The 23886-nt window shown below is 39.8% G+C and overlaps 1 protein-coding gene across 1 annotated transcript in view; it reads left to right on the plus strand.

The window, feature by feature from the left end:
• The window catches only part of LOC126184063 (KICSTOR complex protein SZT2-like), a 513866-nt gene that overhangs the window by 386571 nt on the left and 103409 nt on the right, over positions 1 to 23886 (plus strand). Inside the window, exon 27 of the mRNA XM_049926423.1 lies at positions 717 to 988. Coding sequence (XP_049782380.1) covers positions 717 to 988 — 272 coding nt within the window. The remainder of the gene's footprint in view (positions 1 to 716; positions 989 to 23886) is intronic.

Here is a 23886-nt window from a genome sequence, read left to right on the forward strand (position 1 = left end):
TCCAGCAGGACAATGCGACACCCCACACATTCATAATTGCTACAGATTGGCCCCAGGAACACTCTTCTCATTTTAAACACTTCCACTGACCACCAAACTCCCCCGACATGGAATCCTTGCAACATGCTGTTCAGAAGAGATCTCCACCCCTCATACTCTTACAGATTTATGGACAACCCTGCAGTATTCATGGTGTCAGTTCCCTCCAGCACTACTTCAGACATTAGTCAAGTCCATGACATGCCATGTCGTGTTGCAGCATTTCTGCATGCTCACATGGGCCCTACACAATATTAGGCAGGCATACCAGTTTCTTTTGCTCTTCAGTGTATTACTACAGTGGAAAGAGCACTCTACTCTTCAGATACTGCACCTGCCAATTTCCTTGCACTTCCAGTGTTTAAACCTGAAAATTAATAGACACTATAGAAGTTGAAAGTGTTTTCTGATAAAACTTAAAGGAGCATTTTAAACAGTTGTAGAAATGTCGGTGCAAGTGTATAAATGTGGGATAAAAGTTGTTTGAAGAAAATGTAACTTACAATGATGCAAATGCAATAAGAGTTTTGTTTTTAAATGATTAATGGAACATTTTGAATATACCACTTATAAACAAATAAATACTTGATTTTCATTAAGAGTATGGAAATATAGTATGTCAGACATCTTAGATATGGCTGTCTCTTAAAATATTTATGTTCTTCTTGGTTTTGTAGGCATTCACTGTCTGTGACAGTTAAGGAGCTTAAGAATCTTGTTGTCTTGAATGCACAAGACACAACTGCACTAGTGTTTAACAGAGTAACAAATGAACATCAGCTTGAGGAGGAGGAAGATGTATTTGTACCTGTAAGTGTGTCTGATAGTGACATACATGATCAGCCAAGGACTGATTCCAAAAGCCTCATCGTAGGCAGAAACCTAGCACAGTGGAAGGCATGCCTAACAGATGATGGAGTTTTTGACAATGATGTCCTAGATCCAAAAGGTAAAAACTGACCCATTTATTGAGAGGAGCACAAATGTTTTTTGATGATTCTCATATTTGGGTTACTATCATACATTCTTTTCCAAATACACTAAGAACATTAGAGAATTGTCATTGGCATGTTATTAGAAATTTACACAAATTGCAATGTAAGACACCCATGGTAAAAAATTTTATAACGCATATGGAAAAATTCAGCAGTGCTTAAGTCATAGGACAGACCTCATCCTGTGTATTATGAAAATAAACATTAGCATTTTATAATCCTATATAACATTTATCTAACCTTCATGTTGACTTCTGTTAGGAAACCCCTCCCAGGGGCTCACTACTCTTTTGTGGGTATGGCTGTGGCAAGCATGGGGCCACAAGGCATTGCAGTACTTCTTGCTATCCTATATGCACTTTTACTGGGCAACTATTTCTTTTCACCAGCTTATCCTGCAGGACAGACTCTCTGCAGCAAACCTAGCTCATGCATAGGATGTGAATCCTGGCTTCTCACACTGTTATTTCCTTATTTTACATCACATATTTTGGTTAATTTATATTCAGCCCCCACATCTGGGTTTGACCTCAAACCTTCTACATTTTTTAGAGATTGTGCGAGCAGTGCGTGAAAGGTCACCTACTACCCAGCATGGTAGCTGGTATGTGTAGAAGGCTGCCATGTACCCATATAGTGGTGGCACCTGACCAAACACAGATTGCACTATTGATGCCCAAGATGTCATCTCCCAACACATGCCAAGGTTTAGGTCCATTTGGGGGTCTGGCCATCACCTGGTGGCGCTTGCTGTGGCTGGGCAGTACTCCTGGGGGAAGCACTCGTTTGGAGCAGGCACCATTGTGATATTTGGTGTCACAAAATTTGCCAAAGTCACCAACTGTAGGAATTTGCTTCCTTTGTAACACCATGGGAAGAAAACTAAACCAAGCAACTTGCACACAGTCATTTCCCTCAGTTCCTGGTTTTCACCTGAACAGATGGGGGGGGGGGGGGGGGGGGAGGGTCTTTTCTCTCTATTAAACCAGTGTTTTTTGTGGAAAGTATTGAAAACGTATTTGGCAAATTCTTTTCCCCTGGTGATATACGTTTTACCATCACACCCCATAAGAACCTTGACATGGGATAGGGATTAATTTTTCACCAGGACCTAATGCTGCAGATGGATGAAGAACTGCATGAACACTTGGAAAGATGAAAGATCCAGTTCATATGTCATGTACATCAAGGCACATCAGGCTATAAGATGGACACTGGTGCTTTCGTCCTTGCTTTTGAGGAGGATTCACTTCCAGAAAGTGTCAAAAACTGTGTGTTACCATTGCGACATGAAGCCATATTTCCCACCCCCAATACAGTGTTTTAAATGCCAGGGTTTCAGGTATGTGTTCCTGGTGTACAACCGACTTAGTTTGTGGAGACTGTTGTCGAGAATTTCACGAAAATTCACCATGTGTGCTACCAGCTGCCTGTGTCAGTTGTGGACTCAACTATCTCCCCAGTTCCTAAAGTGTGTTAATGTACTCAAGAAACACAAAATCCAGGAACTTAAGATTGCAGATTGCCTCTTGAATTCTGAAGCTCAAAAAATACAATCATCTGCATCCAGTCTCAGTGATACCAACCTTTTCCGCTACGCTACTGTCACTGGGTTGTCAGCAGTACCTAGTGTAGTGACTCCCTTAGTGTCGACATCTGGTTGTCACACAAAAAGAAACTTGACAATAGTCCTCCCCTGTCCCAATCTTGTGGTTCCTCTGGCACCGTCTTATGGAACCACTATAAGCACTCAGCCAAAGAAGCAGCACCCTCCTCCAGTACCTGCCAGTGAAGAGGCTCCCTCTCAGGAACCCTCTCCTCAGAAATCCACAGGTCGACCCGATGCCAGCCAGTGGCTGAAAGGAGGGCAGACTGCCCACTCTCCTTCCATTCATACGCCCTCAGTAGATAAGCCCTCACAGGAATTTTGACACTAAAAAGTTATGAAAGAGAAGAAGAAATCTTGGTAGAAGGCTACTCTCATGGTCACTGCAAAAATTTGTTTCTCTTACAAATCTGTTTGTCAAGGTTGAAAACACTTCTTAAGTTTTACATTCCTATTATTAAACAGTATTAAATGACAATTATTACTCACATCATTTTTGCTCCTGATTGTCATTCACCCTTTCCTAGCTCTTCCTCCTAACCACAGCTCCTCTCTTCCTTTACTAACTTCACTTGACACAGCTCCTCACCTACATCGTGCAGCAGTACTGGCACAAGACAGGTATTGACAGAGGGAGGGATTTGGGGTGGGGGGTGGGGGGATAAAGAGAGGAGAGAGTGTTAAGTTTCATTGCTGATGTCTTTTTGGTCATATATATGATGTGTTTCTTTTCTGTGATTGTGTTTTGAATTTGGAAATTTTCTTGTAGTGTTAGGGTTTTTTCCTCAGTTTCATAAATTTTAGACTTGTTACTATTGTGGTTGGAGGCAAGGTTTTCTTGTCAGAGGTGTTCCTGCAAATGCTGAATGATTGGTGTCGAACTTCCATACTCTTTACGTTTTTCATATTTGTTTCAAATGTTCTTCTGGTCTGTCCTGTGTACAGAACTCTGTGAGAGAGAGAGAGAGAGAGAGAGAGAGAGAGAGAGCTCATACACATAATTTCTCTGAGGAACTGGAAGTCACCCATTGGGATTTTTTGTGATCTCTCAAAGGCTTTTGATTGTGTAGATCATGGAATACTTCTAGATAAGCACAAGTACTGTGGTGTGAATGGGACAGTGCTCAAATGGTTTAAATCATACCTAACTGGAAGAGTGCAGAAAGTTGAAATAAGCAGTTCACATAATATGCAAAAAAAAAAACTGGTGATTTCTCAAACTTGGGAACAATCAAGAATGGGGTGCCGCAAGGTACGGTCTTGGGTCTTCTGCTGTTCTTAATATATATTAATGACTTGTCATTCTATATTCACGAAGATGCAAAGCTTGTACTTTTTGCCGATGATACAAGTACAGCTATCACACCCAACAGACAAGAAGTAACTGGTGAAATTGTAAACAATGTTTTTCAGAAAATCATTAAGTGGTTCTCTGCAAATGGGCTCTCATTAAACTTTGACAAAACAAAGTATATACTGTTCCACACAGTAAATGGAATGACACCATTAATAAATATAGACTTCGATCAGAAATCGGTAGCTAAGTTAGAATATTCAAAATTTCTAGGTGTATGCATTGATGAGGGATTGAACTGGAAAAAACACTGAGGATCTGCTGAAACATTTGAGTTCAGCTACTTACGCTATTAGGGTCATTGCAAATTTTGGCGATATACATCTCAGTAAATTAGCTTACCACACCTATTTTCATTCTCTGCTTTCGTATGGCATCATATTCTGGGGTAACTCATCATTGAGTAAAAGACTGTTCATTGCACAAAAGCATGTAATCAGAATAATTGCTGGAGCTCATCCAAGATCATCGTGCAGATACTTATTTAAAGAGCTAGAGACCTTCACTGTAGCCTCACTATATATATATATATATATATAAACAAAGATGATGTGACTTACCAAATGAAAGTGCTGGCAGGTCGACAGACACACAAACGAACACAAACATACACACAAAATTCAAGCTTTCACAACAAACTGTTGCCTCATAAGAGGGAAGGAGAGGGAAAGACGAAAGGATGTGGGTTTTAAGGGAGAGGGTAAGGAGTCATTCCAGTCCCGGGAGCGGAAAGACTTACCTTAGGGGGAAAAAAGGACGGGTATACACTCGCGCACACACACACATATCCATCCACACATATACAGACACAAGCAGACATCTGCTTGTGTCTGCTTGTGTCTGTATATGTGTGGATGGATATGTGTGTGTGTGCGAGTGTATACCCGTCCTTTTTTCCCCCTAAGGTAAGTCTTTCTGCTCCCGGGACTGGAATGACTCCTTACCCTCTCCCTTAAAACCCACATCCTTTCGTCTTTCCCTCTCCTTCCCTCTTTCCTGATGAGGCAACAGATTGTTGCGAAAGCTTGAATTTTGTGTGTATGTTTGTGTTCGTTTGTGTGTCTGTCGACCTGCCAGCACTTTCATTTGGTAAGTCACATCATCTTTGTTTTTAGGTATATTTTTCCTTCGTGGAATGTTTCCTTCTATTATAACCATATATATATATATATATATATATATATATATATATACACTCCTGGAAATTGAAATAAGAACACCGTGAATTCATTGTCCCAGGAAGGTGAAACTTTATTGACACATTCCTGGGGTCGGATACATCACATGATCACACTGACAGAACCACAGGCACATAGACACAGGCAACAGAGCATGCACAATGTCGGCACTAGTACAGTGTATATCCACCTTTCGCAGCAATGCAGGCTGCTATTCTCCCATGGAGACGATCGTAGAGATGCTGGATGTAGTCCTGTGGAACGGCTTGCCATGCCATATCCACCTGGCGCCTCAGTTGGACCAGCGTTTGTGCTGGACGTGCAGACCGCGTGAGACGACACTTCATCCAGTCCCAAACATGCTCAATGGGGGACAGATCCGGAGATCTTGCTGGCCAGGGTAGTTGACTTACACCTTCTAGAGCACGTTGGGTGGCACGGGATACATGCGGACGTGCATTGTCCTGTTGGAACAGCAAGTTCCCTTGCCGGTCTAGGAATGGTAGAACGATGGGTCCGATGACGGTTTGGATGTACCGTGCACTATTCAGTGTCCCCTCGACGATCACCAGTGGTGTACGGCCAGTGTAGGAGATCGCTCCCCACACCATGATGCCGGGTGTTGGCCCTGTGTGCCTCGGTCGTATGCAGTCCTGATTGTGGCGCTCACCTGCACGGCGCCAAACAAGCATACGACCATCATTGGCACCAAGGCAGAAGCGACTCTCATCGCTGAAGACGACACGTCTCCATTCGTCCCTCCATTCACGCCTGTCGCGACACCACTGGAGGCGGGCTGCACGATGTTGGGGCATGAGCGGAAGACGGCCTAACGGTGTGCGGGACCGTAGCCCAGCTTCATGGAGATGGTTGCGAATGGTCCTCGCCGATACCCCAGGAGCAACAGTGTCCCTAATTTGCTGGGAAGTGGCAGTGCGGTCCCCTACGGCACTGCGTAGGATCCTACGGTCTTGGCGTGCATCCGTGCGTCGCTGCGGTCCGGTCCCAGGTCGACGGGCACGTGCACCTTCCGCCGACCACTGGCGACAACATCGATGTACTGTGGAGACCTCACGCCCCACGTGGTGAGCAATTCGGCGGTACGTCCACCCGGCCTCCCGCATGCCCACTATACGCCCTCACTCAAAGTCCGTCAACTGCACATACGGTTCACGTCCACGCTGTCGCGGCATGCTACCAGTGTTAAAGACTGTGATGGAGCTCCGTATGCCACGGCAAACTGGCTGACACTGACGGCGGCGGTGCACAAATGCTGCGCAGCTAGCGCCATTCGACGTCCAACACCCCGGTTCCTGGTGTGTCCGCTGTGCCGTGCGTGTGATCATTGCTTGTACAGCCCTCTCGCAGTGTCCGGAGCAAATATGGTGGGTCTGACACACTGGTGTCAATGTGTTCTTTTTTCCATTTCCAGAAGTGTATATATATTCACTTATGAAATTTGTTATTAACAATCCGAACAAATTTAAAAGTAATAGCAGTGTACATGGCTACAACACTAGGAGAAAGGATGATCTTCACTACTCAAGGTTAAATCTAACTTTGGCTCAGAATGGGGTAAATTATGCTGCCACAAAAGTCTTTGGTCATTAACCTAATAGCATCAAAAGTCTGACAGATAGCCATATAGCATTTAAAAGGAAATTAAAAGAATTTCTTAATGGCAACTCCTTCTACACATTAGATGAATTTTTGGATATAGTAAGTGGGTAATTTCCCCAACCACCACAAAAAAAAAAGTGTCATGTAATATTTTTGTGTAATATAATATCTTGTATGAACACCTTTTATTAACCTGACATGTTCCACATCATTACAAAGTGTCGTATTCAAGATCTATGGAACAAGTACTAATCTAATCTAATCAAGTTTTAAGAGTGTAGGTGATATGATAGGCTGTAATGTTAAGACATAATTGACAGCGAAGTGATTTCATGGAAATAAGGAATACAGAGGTCCCGCATAGCGGGAGGCATTGTGGTAAACTTCAGTCTCTCTGAGATTGATCCCACATATACCAAGGCCAGTAACAGAGAGCTGAGCTGCCTCCCAAGTCTGTAGTAAAACTCATCCAATCTGATTGGGGAAAGCTCATAAGTCACCTGTGGCACACCATACCATTAGTGCTGACACCACAGAATCAACACTGGCAGTACGGCATGTGGTCCTTAACTCCCAGCACCAGCCTAGGATGAAGGATCTTAAATATTGAGGCTGTTACATTAGTTAGTAATAATTATATATTGTACACTTCTCCTCTGTCGCAAAGATCCATGTGACTTTGTGATTTTGTTCTGATAGTGGGCTTATAACTGATGGAGGGATTATTAAAGATGAAGGAACATTTGACGATGTTACATTCACAATATGCAGTTCGTGAAGGGCATGAAAGCAACAATAACAGTAACATTTAGTGACTGGCTTACTGATGAGCAATAGCTGTGGCTTGCAGTGCGATGGAGGCAGTAGACAAGACTGAGTAGCCACCGGGCTGTTACTTGTAGATTTGTGAAAGTGTGCTGAAACTGTTATGACTTATATAAACATAGTGACTGGGGAATTACTGCATTATAACCCTACAGAGAGCACTATGGAACATTATGATTCAAAACCTTTGTTAATACAATGAAGTTAGAAGTTATCAGTAATTATTCTGGTTTGTTTTTTTTTTTTTTTTAAGAAGGAAGTGGCAACATATTATTCTGTTAACAATAACAATAACAAAATTAAAGTTAAATAGTTTATGTAAGGCATGCTGAAAAGTAAAGCATCCAAATTTTTATGTGAAAACTCTTAAAGCTTTTGAAATAAAACAAATGTTATTAACATACTACAGCTTTATTCTTCATGTCTACATATTTTCAGCTTTCTGCCACTATATGGCTCTGAATTGTAGAGTGCAACATTGTGGTGTTTTATGTAATTATGTCAGTGTGTGAGAAACAGCATCCTGTATCCCTCAGAAAACTGAAAGCAAGAATTCAAAGAGTTCATCCACACATGGACAACCCTCTCCTTCAACCAGACCATACGCGAACACTACAACAAATGCAACAAACTGTCACCTTTGAGTCATTGTCATTAATTATCTTGCGTACCACACTGACTTGGCCCCATCCAATTTTCATGTGTTTCCAAAACTTAAAGAACACCTTTGGCCGGGCACTGTGGCCAAGTGATTCTAGGTGCTTCAGTCTGGAACTGCGTGACTGCTACGGTCACAGGTTTGAATCCTGCCTAGGGCATGGATGTGTGTGATGTCCTTAGGTTAGTTAGGTTTAAGTAGTTCTAAGTTCTAGGGGACTGATGACCTCAGATGTTAAGTCCCATAGTGCTCAGTGCAATTTGAACCATTTTGAACACCTGTAAGGACTCCACTTTGGCAGTGATTAAGCAGTGCAAGCAGAGGTGAGGTTGTGGTTCCATCAACAAAGTCAAATTCTACAATGACAGTATTAACAAACTGATCTATTGTTGGGGGAAATGTGTTCATCGCCAGGGTAACTTTGTTGAGAAATAAATATGCAGACATGAAGAATAAAGATGTAGGATGTCAATGTTGTTGTTGTTGTTGTGGTCTTCAGTCCTGAGACTGGTTTGATGCACCTCTCCATGCTACCCTATCCTGTGCAAGCTTCTTCATCTCCCAGTACCTACTGCAACCTACATCCATCTGTATGTTTTTAGTGTATTCATCTCTTGGTCTCCCTCTACGATTTTTACCCTTCACGCTGCTCTCCAATACTAAATTGGTGATCCCTTGATGCCTCAGAACAAGTCCTACCAACCGAGCCCTTCTTCCAGTCAAGTTGTGCCACAAACTTCTCTCCTCCCCAATCCTATTCAATACCTCCTCGTTAGTTATATGATCTACCCATCTAATCTTCAGCATTCTTCTGTAGCGCCACATTTGGAAAGCTTCTGCAGAAACACTTTCCTTGCCATTGCCAGTCTACATTTCATATCCTCCCTACTTCGACCATCATCAGTTATTTTGCTCCCCAAATACCAAAACTCCTTTACTACTTTAAGTGTCTCATTTCCTAATCTAATTCCCTCAGCATCACCTGACTTAATTCGACTGCATTTCATTATCCTCGTTTTGCTTTTGTTGATGTTCATCTTATATCCTCCTTTGAAGACACTATCCATTCCATTCAACTGCTTTTCTAAGTCCTTTGCTGTCTCTGAGAGAATTACAATGTCATCGGCGAACCTCAAAGTTTTTATTTCTTCTCCATGGATTTTAATACCTACTTCGAATTTTTCTTTTGTTTCCTTTACTGCTTGCTCAATATACAGATTGAATAACATCGGGGAGAGGCTACAACCCTGTCTCGCTCCCTTCCCAACCACTGCTACCCTTTCATGCCCCTAGACTCTTATAACTGCCATCTGGTTTCTGTACAAATTGTAAATAGCCTTTCGCTCCTTGTATTTTACCCCTGCCACCTTCAGAATTTGAAAGAGAGTATTCCAGTCAACATTGTCAAAAGCTTTCTCTAAGTCTACAAATGCTAGAAATGTAGGTTTGTCTTTCCTTGATCTATCTTCTGAGGTATGTTGTAGGGTCAGTATTGTCTCGCTAGTTGTAACATTTCTACGGAATCCAAATTGATTTTCCCTGAGGTCAGCTTCTACTAGTTTTTCCATTCGTCTGTAAAGAATTCTTGTTAGTATTTTGCAACCAAGACGTATTAAAACGATAGTTCGGTAATTGTCACACCTGTCGACCCCCTTTTCTTTGGGATTGGAATTACTATATTCTTCTTGAAGTCTGAAGGTATTTCACCTGTCTCATACATCTTGCCCACCAGATGATAGTTTTTTTTTTTTTTTTTTTTTTTTTTTTTTTTTTTTTTTTTTTTTTTTTTTTTTTTTTGTCACGGCTGGCCCTCCCAAGGATATCAGTAGTTCTAATGGAATGTTGTTTATTCCCGGGGCCTTTTTTTGAGCTGGGTCTTTCAGTGCTCTGTCAAATTCTTTACACAGTATCATATCTCCCATTTCATCTTCATCTATGCCATCTTCCGTTTCCATTGCATTACCCTCAAGTACATCGCCCTTGTATAGACCCTCAATATACTCCTTCCACCTTTCCACTTTCCCTTCTTTGCTTAGGACTGGTTTTCCATCTGAGCTCTTGATATTCATACAGGTGGTTCTCTTTTCTCCAATCGTCTCTTTAATTTTCCTGTAAGCAGTATTTATCTTACCCCTAGTGATATGTGCCTCAACATCCTTACATTTGTCCTCTAGCCATCCCTGCTTAGCACTTTTGCACATTTTTGAGACATTTGTATTCCTTTTTACCTGCTTCATTTCCTGCATTTTTGTATTTTCTCCTTTCATCAATTAAATTCAGTATCTCTTCTGTTACCCAAGGATTTCTATTAGCACTTGTCTTGTTGCCTACTTGAGCCTCTGCAGCGTTCACTACTTCATCTCGCAAAGCTGCCCATTCTTCTTCTACTGTATTTCTTTCCCCCATTCCTGCCAGTCGTTCCCTTATGCTCTCCCTGAAACTCTGTACAACCTCTGGTTTAGTCAGTTTATCCAGGTCCCATCTCCTTAAATTCCCACCTTTTTGCAGTTTCTTCAGTCTTAATTTACAGTTCATAACCAATAGATTGTGGTCAGAGTCCACAACTGCCCCTGGAAATGTCTTACAATTTAAAACCTGGTTCCTAAATCTCTGTCTTACCATTATATAACTTGTCAGTATCTCCAGGCTTCTTCCATGTATACAACCTCCTTTTATGATGAACCAAGTGTTAGCTATGATTAAGTTATGCTCTGTGAAAAATTTTACCAGGCGGCTTCCTCTTTCATTTCTTAGCCCCAGTCCACGTTGTTTGTAGTAGCTTACCCGCACTCCTATTTTTTTATTCATTATTAAACCAACTCCTGCATTACCCCTATTTGATTTTGTATTTATAACCCTGTATTCGCCTGACCAAAAGTCTTGTTCCTTCTGCCACCGAACTTCACCATTTCCTACTATATCTAACTTTAACCTATCCATTTCCGTTTTTAAATTTTCTAACCTACCTGCTCGATTAAGTGATCTGACAATCTACGCTCCGATCCGTAGAATGCCAGTTTTCTTTCTCCTGATAACGACATCCTCCTGAGTAGTCCCCGCCTTGAGATCCGAATGGGGACTATTTTACCTCTGGAATATTTTACCCAAGAGGACGCCATCATCATTTAACCATACAGTAAAGCTGCGTGCAACATCTATAACATATATAAGCAATTTACACATATGTAAGGATCAACAATATTGGAGTAATCATACACAGATACACACCAGGATGTCAATAAAGTTATTTTATTTAAAATTTGTAAGAATTTTCGCATAAGAAATTCAGATGCATTACTTTTTTAGCAAGCCCTTGTATATCTTTCTGGGAATTTTGAGAAATTATTGTGAGCTAAATCTATTTAATTCATCATAATGTGGGCACATTGTTGTCAGACTCAATCATGATACAAAATAAGAATTATGTAGAATTTATTTCTTCAGTGATGGGGCATTGTAGGAGAGCAGATGTTTGCAAAAATAAAACTCTACAGCTAAACCAATGTTAACATGAATATGAAATTAGTAGAACATTTGTCCTGTATGTAAGCATTATGTGCAGTCAACATCCCAGATGGTAAATTTAATGTACCAGGAACATAATAACACTCACGAATGAGGGAGAACTGGGAGAAGTAGATAAGATAATGCTAGCTTAGATGTCTATCATACGATGTATGTTATTTGAAGTGTACTGGTCTCTCAAATGGATAACCAGTGAAGTGGCACACTGTACATCCAAGTAATGCAGCACAATTTGTCCTTTAATGGAGATAAGCATACATTAAGGAATAAAGTCCCAACACAAAGTATTCATTTATAAAACTTTAGCTTAATCTATAACAACATCTATAACATATATAAGCAATTTACACATATGTAAGGATCAACAATATTGGAGTAATCATACACAGATACACACCAGTATCTGCTGAATCCTGAGGGCTATAATTTTTGTCTGTGTGTAGATTAGGCAGGGCAGCAGCAGGAGATGGGGTATCTTTCGTTCTACACTTATTCAGATATTCCTATGATTAATAAAGTTGTGATTGTAAACGACATAAATTGGGTAAAGTATTTTGTTATGAAAATACAACTCTGTGGTATAGGAACTGAGAGTTGCTCCTTCTGTTGGATAATAACTGTTCCAAAAAAGTAAGATGTTATATGGGAATGAGGACATTTAACAGGAAAGTTAAATGATATGCAGAAAATGTCTGAAAATTAAATAAGAGTGGCCCCACAGTAGGTCATACATCAATGTACAAATCAGACGTGATCAACACAATATAAATATAGGAACTATTTATTCTGGGTTTGCAATAAGCACATTTTTTAAAAAAGGAACTAGATATACTATACCAAGGAAATGACTATGATGTAGAAGGTATTCAATGCATATAAGCACATTTTTTTAAAAAGGAACTAGATATACTATACCAAGGAAATGACTATTATGTAGAAGGTATTCAATGCATATGTGAAACTGCGACGGGCTAGGAAGATAGTCTTGCTGGTCAGTCGGGCTATTTTTGTTTTGTGTGGTAAAAAGGGATGATCCGGTTGTAATGGATAAGTCCTGAAGTCCTGTCGAAATCTATGTACTTCCCCATAGGAAGTGGAGCTGCAGATATGCTGAAGCTACTGTAATACACTAGGCTTTGTCTCAGAAGATGTGAAGAAATCATAAGAACACAAAAAGTGGCTGCCTATCCTCCCCACAGCAGATTACTTTTGTTAATAGATAACAATGCCAAACTAGATTACTTCTTCCTTTTTACGAGTAAAAGATAAAGTTTAGTCTGCTCAACTCTCATTTCTCAGGACTGTCACTACTTAGGTGTCACATGACATCATGTCCTTTTGCCAACACCCACTAATGTGTGCTGCAAAGGTGTACTACATGCTGTTGAACTCTACACTTATACACGTACTAAGGTAAAGGCATTCATTGTATCAGCCATTATGTGCCAAAGCTAACACTACTGGTCTCTCGTATTACTGGCATCACATGTAAAAGGAAAACATTAGAACACATTACCATACTTAACTTTATCAATTAGAAGACTATCAACCACATTTGTAACTTCTCATTCAGTACCCTTAAAAAAACAAGGGAAGAAGTGAAGAGCAAAGTGAATTTAATTTTGTGTATATAAATCCTTATATATATTTAATTGTAATTAAAGAAATACATAATTACATAAATACTCCTGGCAGCTTGTAATAATTGTCTTAATCTATTTACTCTTGTACGTGGTTGTTGTTCAGCCCATGGAACAAAGTTGATATGGAAGTACTGTTCTTAAATCATACCCACGCCTACCAGTACGTTGCTGACAAGGGCATGATTTTGTGATGTGCAGCTGGCCTTTACAGTTGTGGGGCACAGCGTTGGCTGATTTCTACCATGTTATCCCAGGTAAAGTTGCAGCCAGCCAAAGTGCACCACAACTACTCAGTCTGAGAGCAGTAATTCTGCATTTACAGGTGATGTTAAGCATATTATTTGGTAGTGGCCTTCCCAGAGAGGTGTTAACTTTTTAGTCTTGCCCTTTTTATAGCCAGATTCCTGAGCAACACCCATTTTTCAGGTTGATAATCAGGAATACCTGCATTCTTTTAACTTTGTTTAACTTGCCTAGTAACAGCAGTGGTACTGCTTTTCTATACCTATTTCCAGACAGTTTTCAAGTGTCAGGAAAGCTGTTGTATGGCTGTTGCATTAACATCAGGTGGCAGCTTATCTAGTTCAAGTGGTGAACACATTTTGCGTCCCTGTACAATCTCAAAAGGAGTGAAGCCAATCGATTCATGCACTTTCACATTATAAGAGAACAGGACAAACGGAAGCAATCTGTCCCAGTGTGTATGGCTTTCCTTCACTTCATACAGCAGCTTTTTGAGAATGGACATATGGACACACAGTACACAGCCATTACTTTTTGGATGTAAGGGATTGTGCACGACTACTTTGTTTTTAATAATGTGCAAACCTGCATGAAGAGAGATGGAAAGAAGTTACTCTCTTAGTCTGTTATGATCGCTTCAGTGCTTTCATACTTCAAAACAAGATCTTTCACAGAAGCTTTCATGACTGTCTCTGCAGTCATATCTGCCAGAGGAACAATAATTGATAAACATATTTATTATTTTTAGCTGAAATTGGGAATGGTCCCACAATTTTGAGGGCAACCAATTCAAATGGTTCAGTGGCCTCTGGAAGAGCTTTAAGGGGAATTGTTGGTTTTATCATATAGTGCCCTTTGCGCACATGGTAAACAAGACCATACATAACTTGCAATGTCCCACTTATGAGTAAGCCTTCAGAACTGCAAGGCTATTCATGCATTGGTTACTGTCTTATCGTAGTGACTTGCTTGTATACTGTAATGTGACTGCTGCAAAATTCTAATGTTAAGGGATTTCAGAATAACCAGCCAATTTCCCTGAAGTATTTTACAATAAAAGATTTTATTAACAACCATGAAGTCCGAGGATGCTGCAGGTTGCTTGCATTCTTCGTCCTGTTGCTGTCCTTTCTCTGGTTCAGCAACCAGGCCCTCATCAGCCTGTATTATACTGAACTTTTTTGACTCAAGTGGTTGATATTTTGATGGAGCTCTCCTGGTTTGTGCCTCACTGAGTAAATGCATTTGCTCAGCTTAAGGGCCCATCTAGTTGATCTGCTACTAGTGTCCTTGAATCACAACAACCACATCAAGGTTGTTGTGTATACCTGTAATGGGAATTAAAAAAATTAAAAAAATAAAAACTTACAGACCAAAAAACACGTGAACACCACAAACATGCAGAAACATGCACACATCATAAACTTCACAGACTGAAAACTTAATGATGCAGAAACATAAATAATACAATGAGGTTTAAACCACGGAAGTAAATGTACATTACATAGGACATTTAATTATAGAACCTGAAAATATACTATTTCAAGAACAGAGGAGGGACACAAGCACCATAAACATAGGTCTAACAAAAGAATTAATAGGTAGAGAAACTAAAAATATCATAGGTACAAGACATAAACTCAACAAAATGAGAGAGATAACCACACAATCTAAAACTCTGAATACCATAAGGGAGAAAATGCACATAATAAACCTAATCGCTATTGAGGTGTCCAAGGTGACAAATAAGAATACAGTAACAAAATATTTTGAGTAACAGTTGTAGTCTAATACTATTTAACAGCTGTAATGTCAAACATGAGAAATTTTTATGATATTGACAAACACATTTGTAAGAAAAACCAAGTTGTTACAATGACCACTGAAGATTCATTGAAATAAAGCAAAACACATATGGTCTAAATAAGACTTTTATGGCAGTTTCAGAAAATGGTATATAACCTATATCATTTGTTTAACTGCTACTGCAAAAAAATGGTTCCTAACATCAAAAAGATGATACAAATGTAGTAAAAATCTCATGTATGTATAGAAACAGAATACGTGTTCCCAGAATGAGTATCCACTCTGCAGTAGAGTATTCACGGGCAGATTAAAACTGTGTGCTGGACCAGATGCAGGAAAGTGGTCTACCGAGTGAACTACCCAAGCATGACTCACGAGGTGTTCACATAATTTTACTTCTGCCAGTATCTGATCTTCTACCTTCCAAACTTCATTCTGGAAACATCCCTCAGCCTGTGGCTAACCCATGTCCCTGCAATATCTTTTCTCCCAGGAGTGCTAGTTGCACAAGTTTTGCAGGAGAACTTCTGTGAAACAGATTCCAGTTGCATGAAGCTAAAATAGGTATCTGTCCTGTAAATATATTTCCACAAAAAGTGGACCAAGCTCTATTATTAGGTGTTACTGCAAATGAATAATATTCCAACATTTGATTTTGCTGATGAGTGCCCAACATGTCATTATTGTAGTTTATCATTTATTAGAGTTCAAGAATGCTCCACTGTTTCTATTACAAATTTCAATCATTCTCACATGATGCGTATTAGAAGTGGTGATGATGTTATCTTTGTCTTTGCATGTGCAAACAGCAAAATTGTCAGTCATTGTCACTCAGCAGATATTTTTTCAGTTTCATGCAACTAATTCTTTAGCTCAACCCACCTCCATAGCTGAAAGCTGTGAAGCCCTCTTTTTGATGGTGTTTGACATGAAGGTAACTTTTTAAAATCCTACTGTGAAGAAATTTCCACAACCAATATTTGACTGTCAAATGGAAGAGAGGTACTAATGTAAAGTTCATAATCGCTAGGCTTTGTGCTAATATTCTGGATTAAATTCCATAACTGTGAACAGTTTCTCATGAAGTAAGGGCATGTGATGCTGTCAATCATGATGCACCTGTCAAATGAGGTGAGTTATGTGGCAGCGTAGGACTCATCCTGTCCCATGGCTAGGCATGGCCTTCACCTCAACAGGAAGGGGAAGGGTAAATTGGCTGGGGAAATAGCAGGAAAGTTAAAGGGGGGAGGCACTCACATGAGTGGTAAAATACCAGTGGTTATAGGATTCAGAAAAGACCCTTTTTTAGGGTAGGGAGGACAGAAAGAAAGCAAATTTTAAGAGAGGTTAGAACTGAGACAAACCTTCAGTTTGAGAAAGAAATCAAAAAACATAATTCCAGCTTATTACATCAGCATAAACAACCATTGGTTAAGAATTTTCAACTGTCAGCAGATGTTTTAACTCCATCCAATTTTAACTCAGTCAATGTGAAATGTCAGCTATCTTTATTGCATCAAAATATTCGAGGACTGAGAAATAAAATTAATGAATTAACTATCTGCATAGATGAATTAGAGTCTTCAAACCCAGCTGACATAATCTGCCTCTCTGAACATCATGTGACCACTGGTATAGAACTTTTAAGTGTTACAGGGTTTAGGTTAGCATCTCACTTTTGTAGATCAGAAATGGAGGAAGGAGGAGTTGCCACATTCATCAGGAACTGTCATAAATTTAAGAACATAGACATTCATAAATTTTGCCTAGAACAACATATGGAAGCATGTGCAACAGAATTAGATTTTCACAAAAAATCTTTCATAATATTAAGTGTATATCGAGCACCTGCAGGTAACTTTAATCTGTTTGTAAACCACCTTGAAGCTGTACTGGCCCACTTAACAACCAAAAACAAAGAAATAGTGGTTGCTGGTGATTTCAATGTAGATTTCCTTAAAGACTCTCCCAATAAGAACTTATTTGAGTTAGTAACACTATCATTCAACTTAATTCCCACTGTAAAGTTCCCCACTAGGATAGCCACTTGCTCACAAACAGCCATTGATAATACCTTTATAGAAAAGTCCAATGAACAAAATTATATTACAAAACCAATAGTCAATGGCCTCTCAGACCATGACATGCAGTTCCTTCTGTTAAATGTTAATACTGAACAGGATATAAAATCTGTTAAATCTGAGCTCAAGAGGGTCATCAGTAAGCCAAAAATTGATTATTTTAGGACACTCCTCAGAGACATTCACTGGACTGATGTTTACAGTGCTCATGGCATGAATGAAAAATATAACATTTTTGCTAATAAAGTGCTTACCTTATTCGAACACTGCTTTCCCCCAAAACTTTCTAAGGTTAGAGCAAAGTCTACAAAGAAGCCATGGATTACTCGAGGAATAGGGGTATCTTGTAAAACAAAAAGAAAACTGTATCTGTCAATCTGAAACATTTCCAATGTTGATGCTATAGCACATTATAAGAAATACTGCAAAATATTAAAGACTGTAATACGGATGTCAAAGCAAATATATTACAAGGAAAAGATAGTCATATCAGATAACAAAATAAAGACAATATGGGATATAGTGAAGGAGGAGACCGGTAGAACCAGGCATGAAGAGGAACAAATAGCATTAAGAGTAAATGATACATTGGTGACAGATGTGTATAGTGTTGCAGAACTTTTTAACAAACATTTCATAACTGTTACTGAAAATATGGGGTTGTCAGGTTCAGTAGATGCTGCTATGGATTACCTTAGACCAGACATTTCAAGTAACTTCCATAATATGAATTTGACCCTCACTACCCCAGCAGAAATAATGCCCATCATAAAATCTTTAAAATCAAAAACATCTAGTGGGTATGATGAATTATCAACAAAGTTAATTAAAGAATGTGATTCTGGGTTAAGTAACATATTAAGCTATCTGTGTAACCAGTCATTTATCAGTGGAATATTTCCTCAATGGCTGAAATATGCTGAAGTTAAGCCACTGTTTAAGAAGGGAGATAAAGAAATAGCATCAAATTTCCGTCCAATTTCGCTGTTGCCAGCATTCTCAAAAATTTTCGAAAAAGTAATGTACAGTCGTCTTTATAACCATCTTATCTCAAATAACATACTGTCAAAGTCACAGTTTGGATTTCTAAAAGGTTTTGATATTGAGAAGGCTAGCTACACTTACAGTGAAAATGTACTTCATTCATTAGACAAAAAATTGCAGGCAACTGGTATATTTTGTGATCTGTCAAAGGCATTTGACTGTGTAAATCACAATATCCTTTTAAGTAAACTAGAATATTATAGTGTAACAGGAAATGCTGCAAAATGGTTCAAATCTTATATCTCTGGCAGGAAACAAAGGGTGTTATTAGGAAAGAGACATGTATCAAATTATCAGGCATCATCCAACTGGGAACCAATTACATGTGGGGTCCCACAAGGTTCCATTTTGGGGCCCTTACTTTTTCTTGTGTATAGCAATGACCTTTCATCAGTAACATTACCAGATGCCAAGTTTTTTTTGTTTGCTAATGATACAAACATTGCAATAAATAGCAAACCAAGTGTAGTCTTAGAAAGATCAGCCAATAAAATATTTGTGGACATTAATCACTGGTTCCTAGCCAATTCTTTGTCACTAAACTTTGAAAAAACACACTACATGCAGTTCAGAACTTGTAAGGGGTGTCCCAAGAGTATATGTCTAACATACGATGACAAGAAGATAGAAGAAGTGGACAGTGTTAAATTCTTGGGATTACAGCTTGATAATAAATTCAACTGGGAGGAGCACACCACAGAACTGCTGAAGCATCTTAACAAATCTCTGTTTGCAATGCGAATTGTGTCAGACATAGGGGATATAAAAATGAAAAAGCTGGCATACTATGCTTACTTCCATTCCATAATGTCATATGGGATTATTTTTTGGGGTAATTCATCAAGCCAAGCTAAAATTTTCTGGGCACAAAAACGTGCAGTAAGAATTATATGTGGTGTGAACTCAAGAACATCCTGCAGAAGCCTGTTTAGGGAACTAGGGATACTAACTACAGCTTCCCAATATATTTATTCCTTAATGAAATTTGTCATTAAAAATATATCACTTTTTCAAACCAACAGCTCAGTTCATGGAATCAATACTAGAAATAAGAATAATCTTCACAAGGATTTAAAGTCACTTAGTGTTGTACAAAAAGGTGTGCTTTATTCAGGAACACACATTTTCAATAACTTGCCAGCAGCCATAAAAACCTTAACAACCAATGAAATTCAGTTTAAGAGAAGCCTAAAGGATTTATTGGTGGCCAACTCCTTCTACTCCATTGATCAATTTCTTAGTAAAACCAACTGATTTGTATATAAGTACAACATAACTTCTGCACAATTTCAGTGCAGTAATGTGTTCACTGAAAATATGTGTGTGTGTGTGTGTGTGTGTGTGTGTGTGAGTGTGTAAGTATAATCTAACTTCTGCACTACTTCAGTGCAGTAATGTGTTCATTGTAAATAAGTATTACAGTAGTTGTATTACATGTTTATTACCTTATAAATAAATGAAAAACTTTTTTATTTTAAATTCAGTGCATTAGTATTTGTAAAATGACTCTTAGTGTTCATTAAAAAATGACGATCATTCCACTTGGGACCTGTGGAATGGTACATTAGCTTATTTGTTTTAGTTGTAAATAATTGTCATGTATTGTTGTTTTTCTGACATGTTCCACATCCTGGAGGACCTCCTCACTACGGATCAATTGGAATGAAAGTAAATCTAATCTAATCTAATCCATCTCTCATCGTTGTATAACACAAATGTGACACCACACAAGACACACAACCTTCACAGGCATCTACACTTTACAAATAGACTTAAGATGCAACTCTCATATTCTGCATGGAAATGGGTTTGTAGTCTGGAATACAATAATTACTCGTAAAACTACTGAAACAATCCAAAACTGATTTAATTTTGTAGAGCTCATCATTGGGTTGCAATGTGTTGTTGGAGAAATAAATATATTTCAATAGCAGATGAAATTTGATTCTGCCTGTAACAGGTTGCCAGAATGGGACCTTATGAAAATTATTTTTACTCCAGTGAAGTTCTATGATTAGGAAAAACATATCATGAGAAATAAAAGCTCCAGAAATACACAGCAGGCCATTAAAATTGCAACACCAGGAAGGACAGCAAGTAATAAAATTTCAGTTATTGTGGGTTTACTGTATAGTGGGCAGTGTGAGTGATTAAATTTGTAGATGATTTGAGAGTGCGCAGGGTGAGAAATTTAGCACATAGAGCTGCCACCACTGGAAGCAACTATGGCTCTATCCCAGCTGAATATTGAGTGGAACTGAGCTTGGACGCAGGTACAGTACTCCAAGCTGCTTCAGCTCTGTGATGGAGTTCATCAATCATAGTGGCTGACAAGTGGGACATGCTAGTCCCTTACCAAGCACAACCAAATGTTTTCAATAGCTGTGAGATCTGGAGAATTTGCTGCTCAGGACAACAGATACACGTCCTCTGTATTGAGGTAGATCAGGACAGCACAGGCGATGTGCATTCTCCTGTTATCTCGTTGTAAGTTTTCAGCCCAGAGAGATTGTATACAGAGCATAGCCACTAGTCTTAATGTGTCGAAATGTAACAAATACCTGCTGTCCAAATTAACAAATCAGATGTGATAGTGTCGATTACCCAGGCACCCGTACCATCACATCAGGCACCGGGCCAGTACAAAAGTGACAAATTTGATCGGGCAACATGCAATCTCCTCAGAGCTTCTTCACGTGGATACATCTGTCATGATGCTACATGGGAAACTGGAATTTGTCTGAAAAGATGACATGGTGTCACTTCTATATCTGGTGCTGCCATCTCTAATGAAGCTGCAATAGTGTACACCATGTCAACATCCCATCCATGGTGTGCTGGGGGTGCTGATACATGTGAATGTATCTGTCATTGAGTACTAGGTGTGTACAATCCTTTTGAGTCCACAAATACCATATTTGCATACTGGAGATGGGATGTTGACCTATGGGAGCAGCAATATTGTGGAACAATAAACCACAGTCTTGATAGGCCCTGTCTTGCCACTGTCAACTTCCTACATGTGCTGGTAGATGTTCCTACTTTGTTCAGCTAAATAAGTGAAGAAAAAAATCAATAAGTCTATTGATACCAAAAGTTTCAAAGTCTTATTTCCATTGAGCCTCATAATTGAACCTAAATACTGGTGTAGCTAGAGAAATAACACTTCATACAGCATCATAATTTGTGGTGCCTGCCATTAGGTTGACCTCATCATCACCTTCATTGAATCCATTGGCAAAGTGTGAATCCTTACTTAAATGTTCACTGAAAAATTTGAAAATACTTCTATCAGCAGGGAATACACTCCTACACTACTGGCCATTAAAATTGCTACATCAAGAGGAAATGCAGATGATAAAAGGGTATTCATTGGACAAATATATTATACTAGAACTGACATGTGATTACATTTTCACGCAATTTGGGTGCATACATCCTGAGAAACCAGTACCCAGAACAACCACCTCTGGCCGTAATAACGGCCTTGATACGCCTGGGCATTGAGTCAACCAGAGCTTGGATGGCGTGTACAGGTACAGCTGCCAATGCAGCTTCAACACGATACCAAAGTTCATCAAGAGTAGTGATTGGCATATCATGATGAGCCACTTGTTCGGCCACCATTGACCAGACGTTTTCAATTGGTGAGATATCTGGAGAATGTGCTGGCCAGGGCATCAGTCGAACATTTTCTGTATCCAGAAAGGCCCGTACAGGACCTGCAACATGCGGTCGTGCATAATCCGGCTGAAATGTGGGGTTTCGCAGGGATCGAATGAAGGGTAGAGCTACGGGTCATAACACATCTGAAATGTAACTTCCACTGTTCAAAGTGCCGTCTTTGCGAACAAGAAGTAAGAGTGATTTCAGGTGTGCCGCAGGGGAGTGTCATAGGACCATTGCTATTCACAATATACATAAATGACCTTGTGGATGACATCAGAAGTTCACTGAGGCTTTTTGTAGATGATGCTGTGGTGTATCGAGAGGTTGTAACAATGGAAAATTGTACTGTGAATGCAGGAGGATCTGCAGCGAATTGACGCATGGTGCAGGGAATGGCAATTGAATCTCAATGTAGACAAGTGTAACGTGCTGCGAATACATAGAAAGATAGATCCCTTATCATTTAGTTACAAAATAGCAGGTCAGCAACTGGAAGCAGTTAATTCCATAAATTATCTGGGAGTACGCATTAAGAGTGATTTAAAATGGAATGATCATATAAAGTTGATCGTCGGTAAAGCAGATGCCAGACTGAGATTCATAGGAATAATCCTAAGGAAATGCAATCCGAAAACAAAGGAATACGCTTGTTCGCCCACTGCTTGAATACTGCTCAGCAGTGTGGGATCCGTACCAGATAGGGTTTATAGAAGAGATAGAGAAGATCCAACGGAGAGCAGCGTGCTTCATTACAGGATCATTTAGTAATCGCGAAAGTGTTACGGAAACTCCAGTGGAAGACTCTGCAGCAGAGACGCTCAGTAGCTCGGTACGGGCTTTTGTTAAAGTTTCGAGAACATACCGTCACCGAAGAGTCAAGCAGTATATTGCTCCCTCCTGCATATTTCTCGCGAAGAGACCATGAGGATAAAATCAGAGAGATTAGAGCCCACACAGAAGCATACCGACAATCCTTCTTTCCACGAACAATACGAGACTGGAATAGAAGGGAGAACCGATACAGGTACTCAGGGTAACCTCCGCCACACACCGTCAGGTGGCTTGTGGAGTATGGATGTAGATGTAGATGTAGATGTAGAAGAGGTGACTGAGACGTGTAACCAATGGCACCCCATACCATCACGCTGGGTGATACACCAGTATGGCGATGACGAATACACGCTTTCAATGTGCGTACACGGTGATGTCACCAAACACGGATGCGACCATCATGATGCTGTAAACAGAGCCTGGATTGATCCGATAAAATGACATTTTGCCATTCGTGCACCCAGGTTCGTCGTTGAGTACACCATCGCAGGCACTCCTGTCTGTGATGCAGTGTCAAGGGTAACCACAGCCATGGTCTCCGAGCTGATAGTCCATGCTGCTGCAAACGTCGTCGAACTGTTCATGCAGATGGTTGTTGTCTTGCAAACATCCCCATCTGTTGACTCAGGGATCGAGACGTGGCTGCACGATCCGTTACAGCCATGCAGATAAGATGCCTGTCATCTCGACTGCTAGTGATACAAGGCCGTTGGGATCCAGCACGGAATTCCGTCTTACCCTCCTGAACCCACCGATTCCATACGCAAGC

This window comes from Schistocerca cancellata, chromosome 4 (assembly GCF_023864275.1).
Source record: "Schistocerca cancellata isolate TAMUIC-IGC-003103 chromosome 4, iqSchCanc2.1, whole genome shotgun sequence".
NCBI classification, from domain to species: domain Eukaryota; kingdom Metazoa; phylum Arthropoda; class Insecta; order Orthoptera; family Acrididae; genus Schistocerca; species Schistocerca cancellata.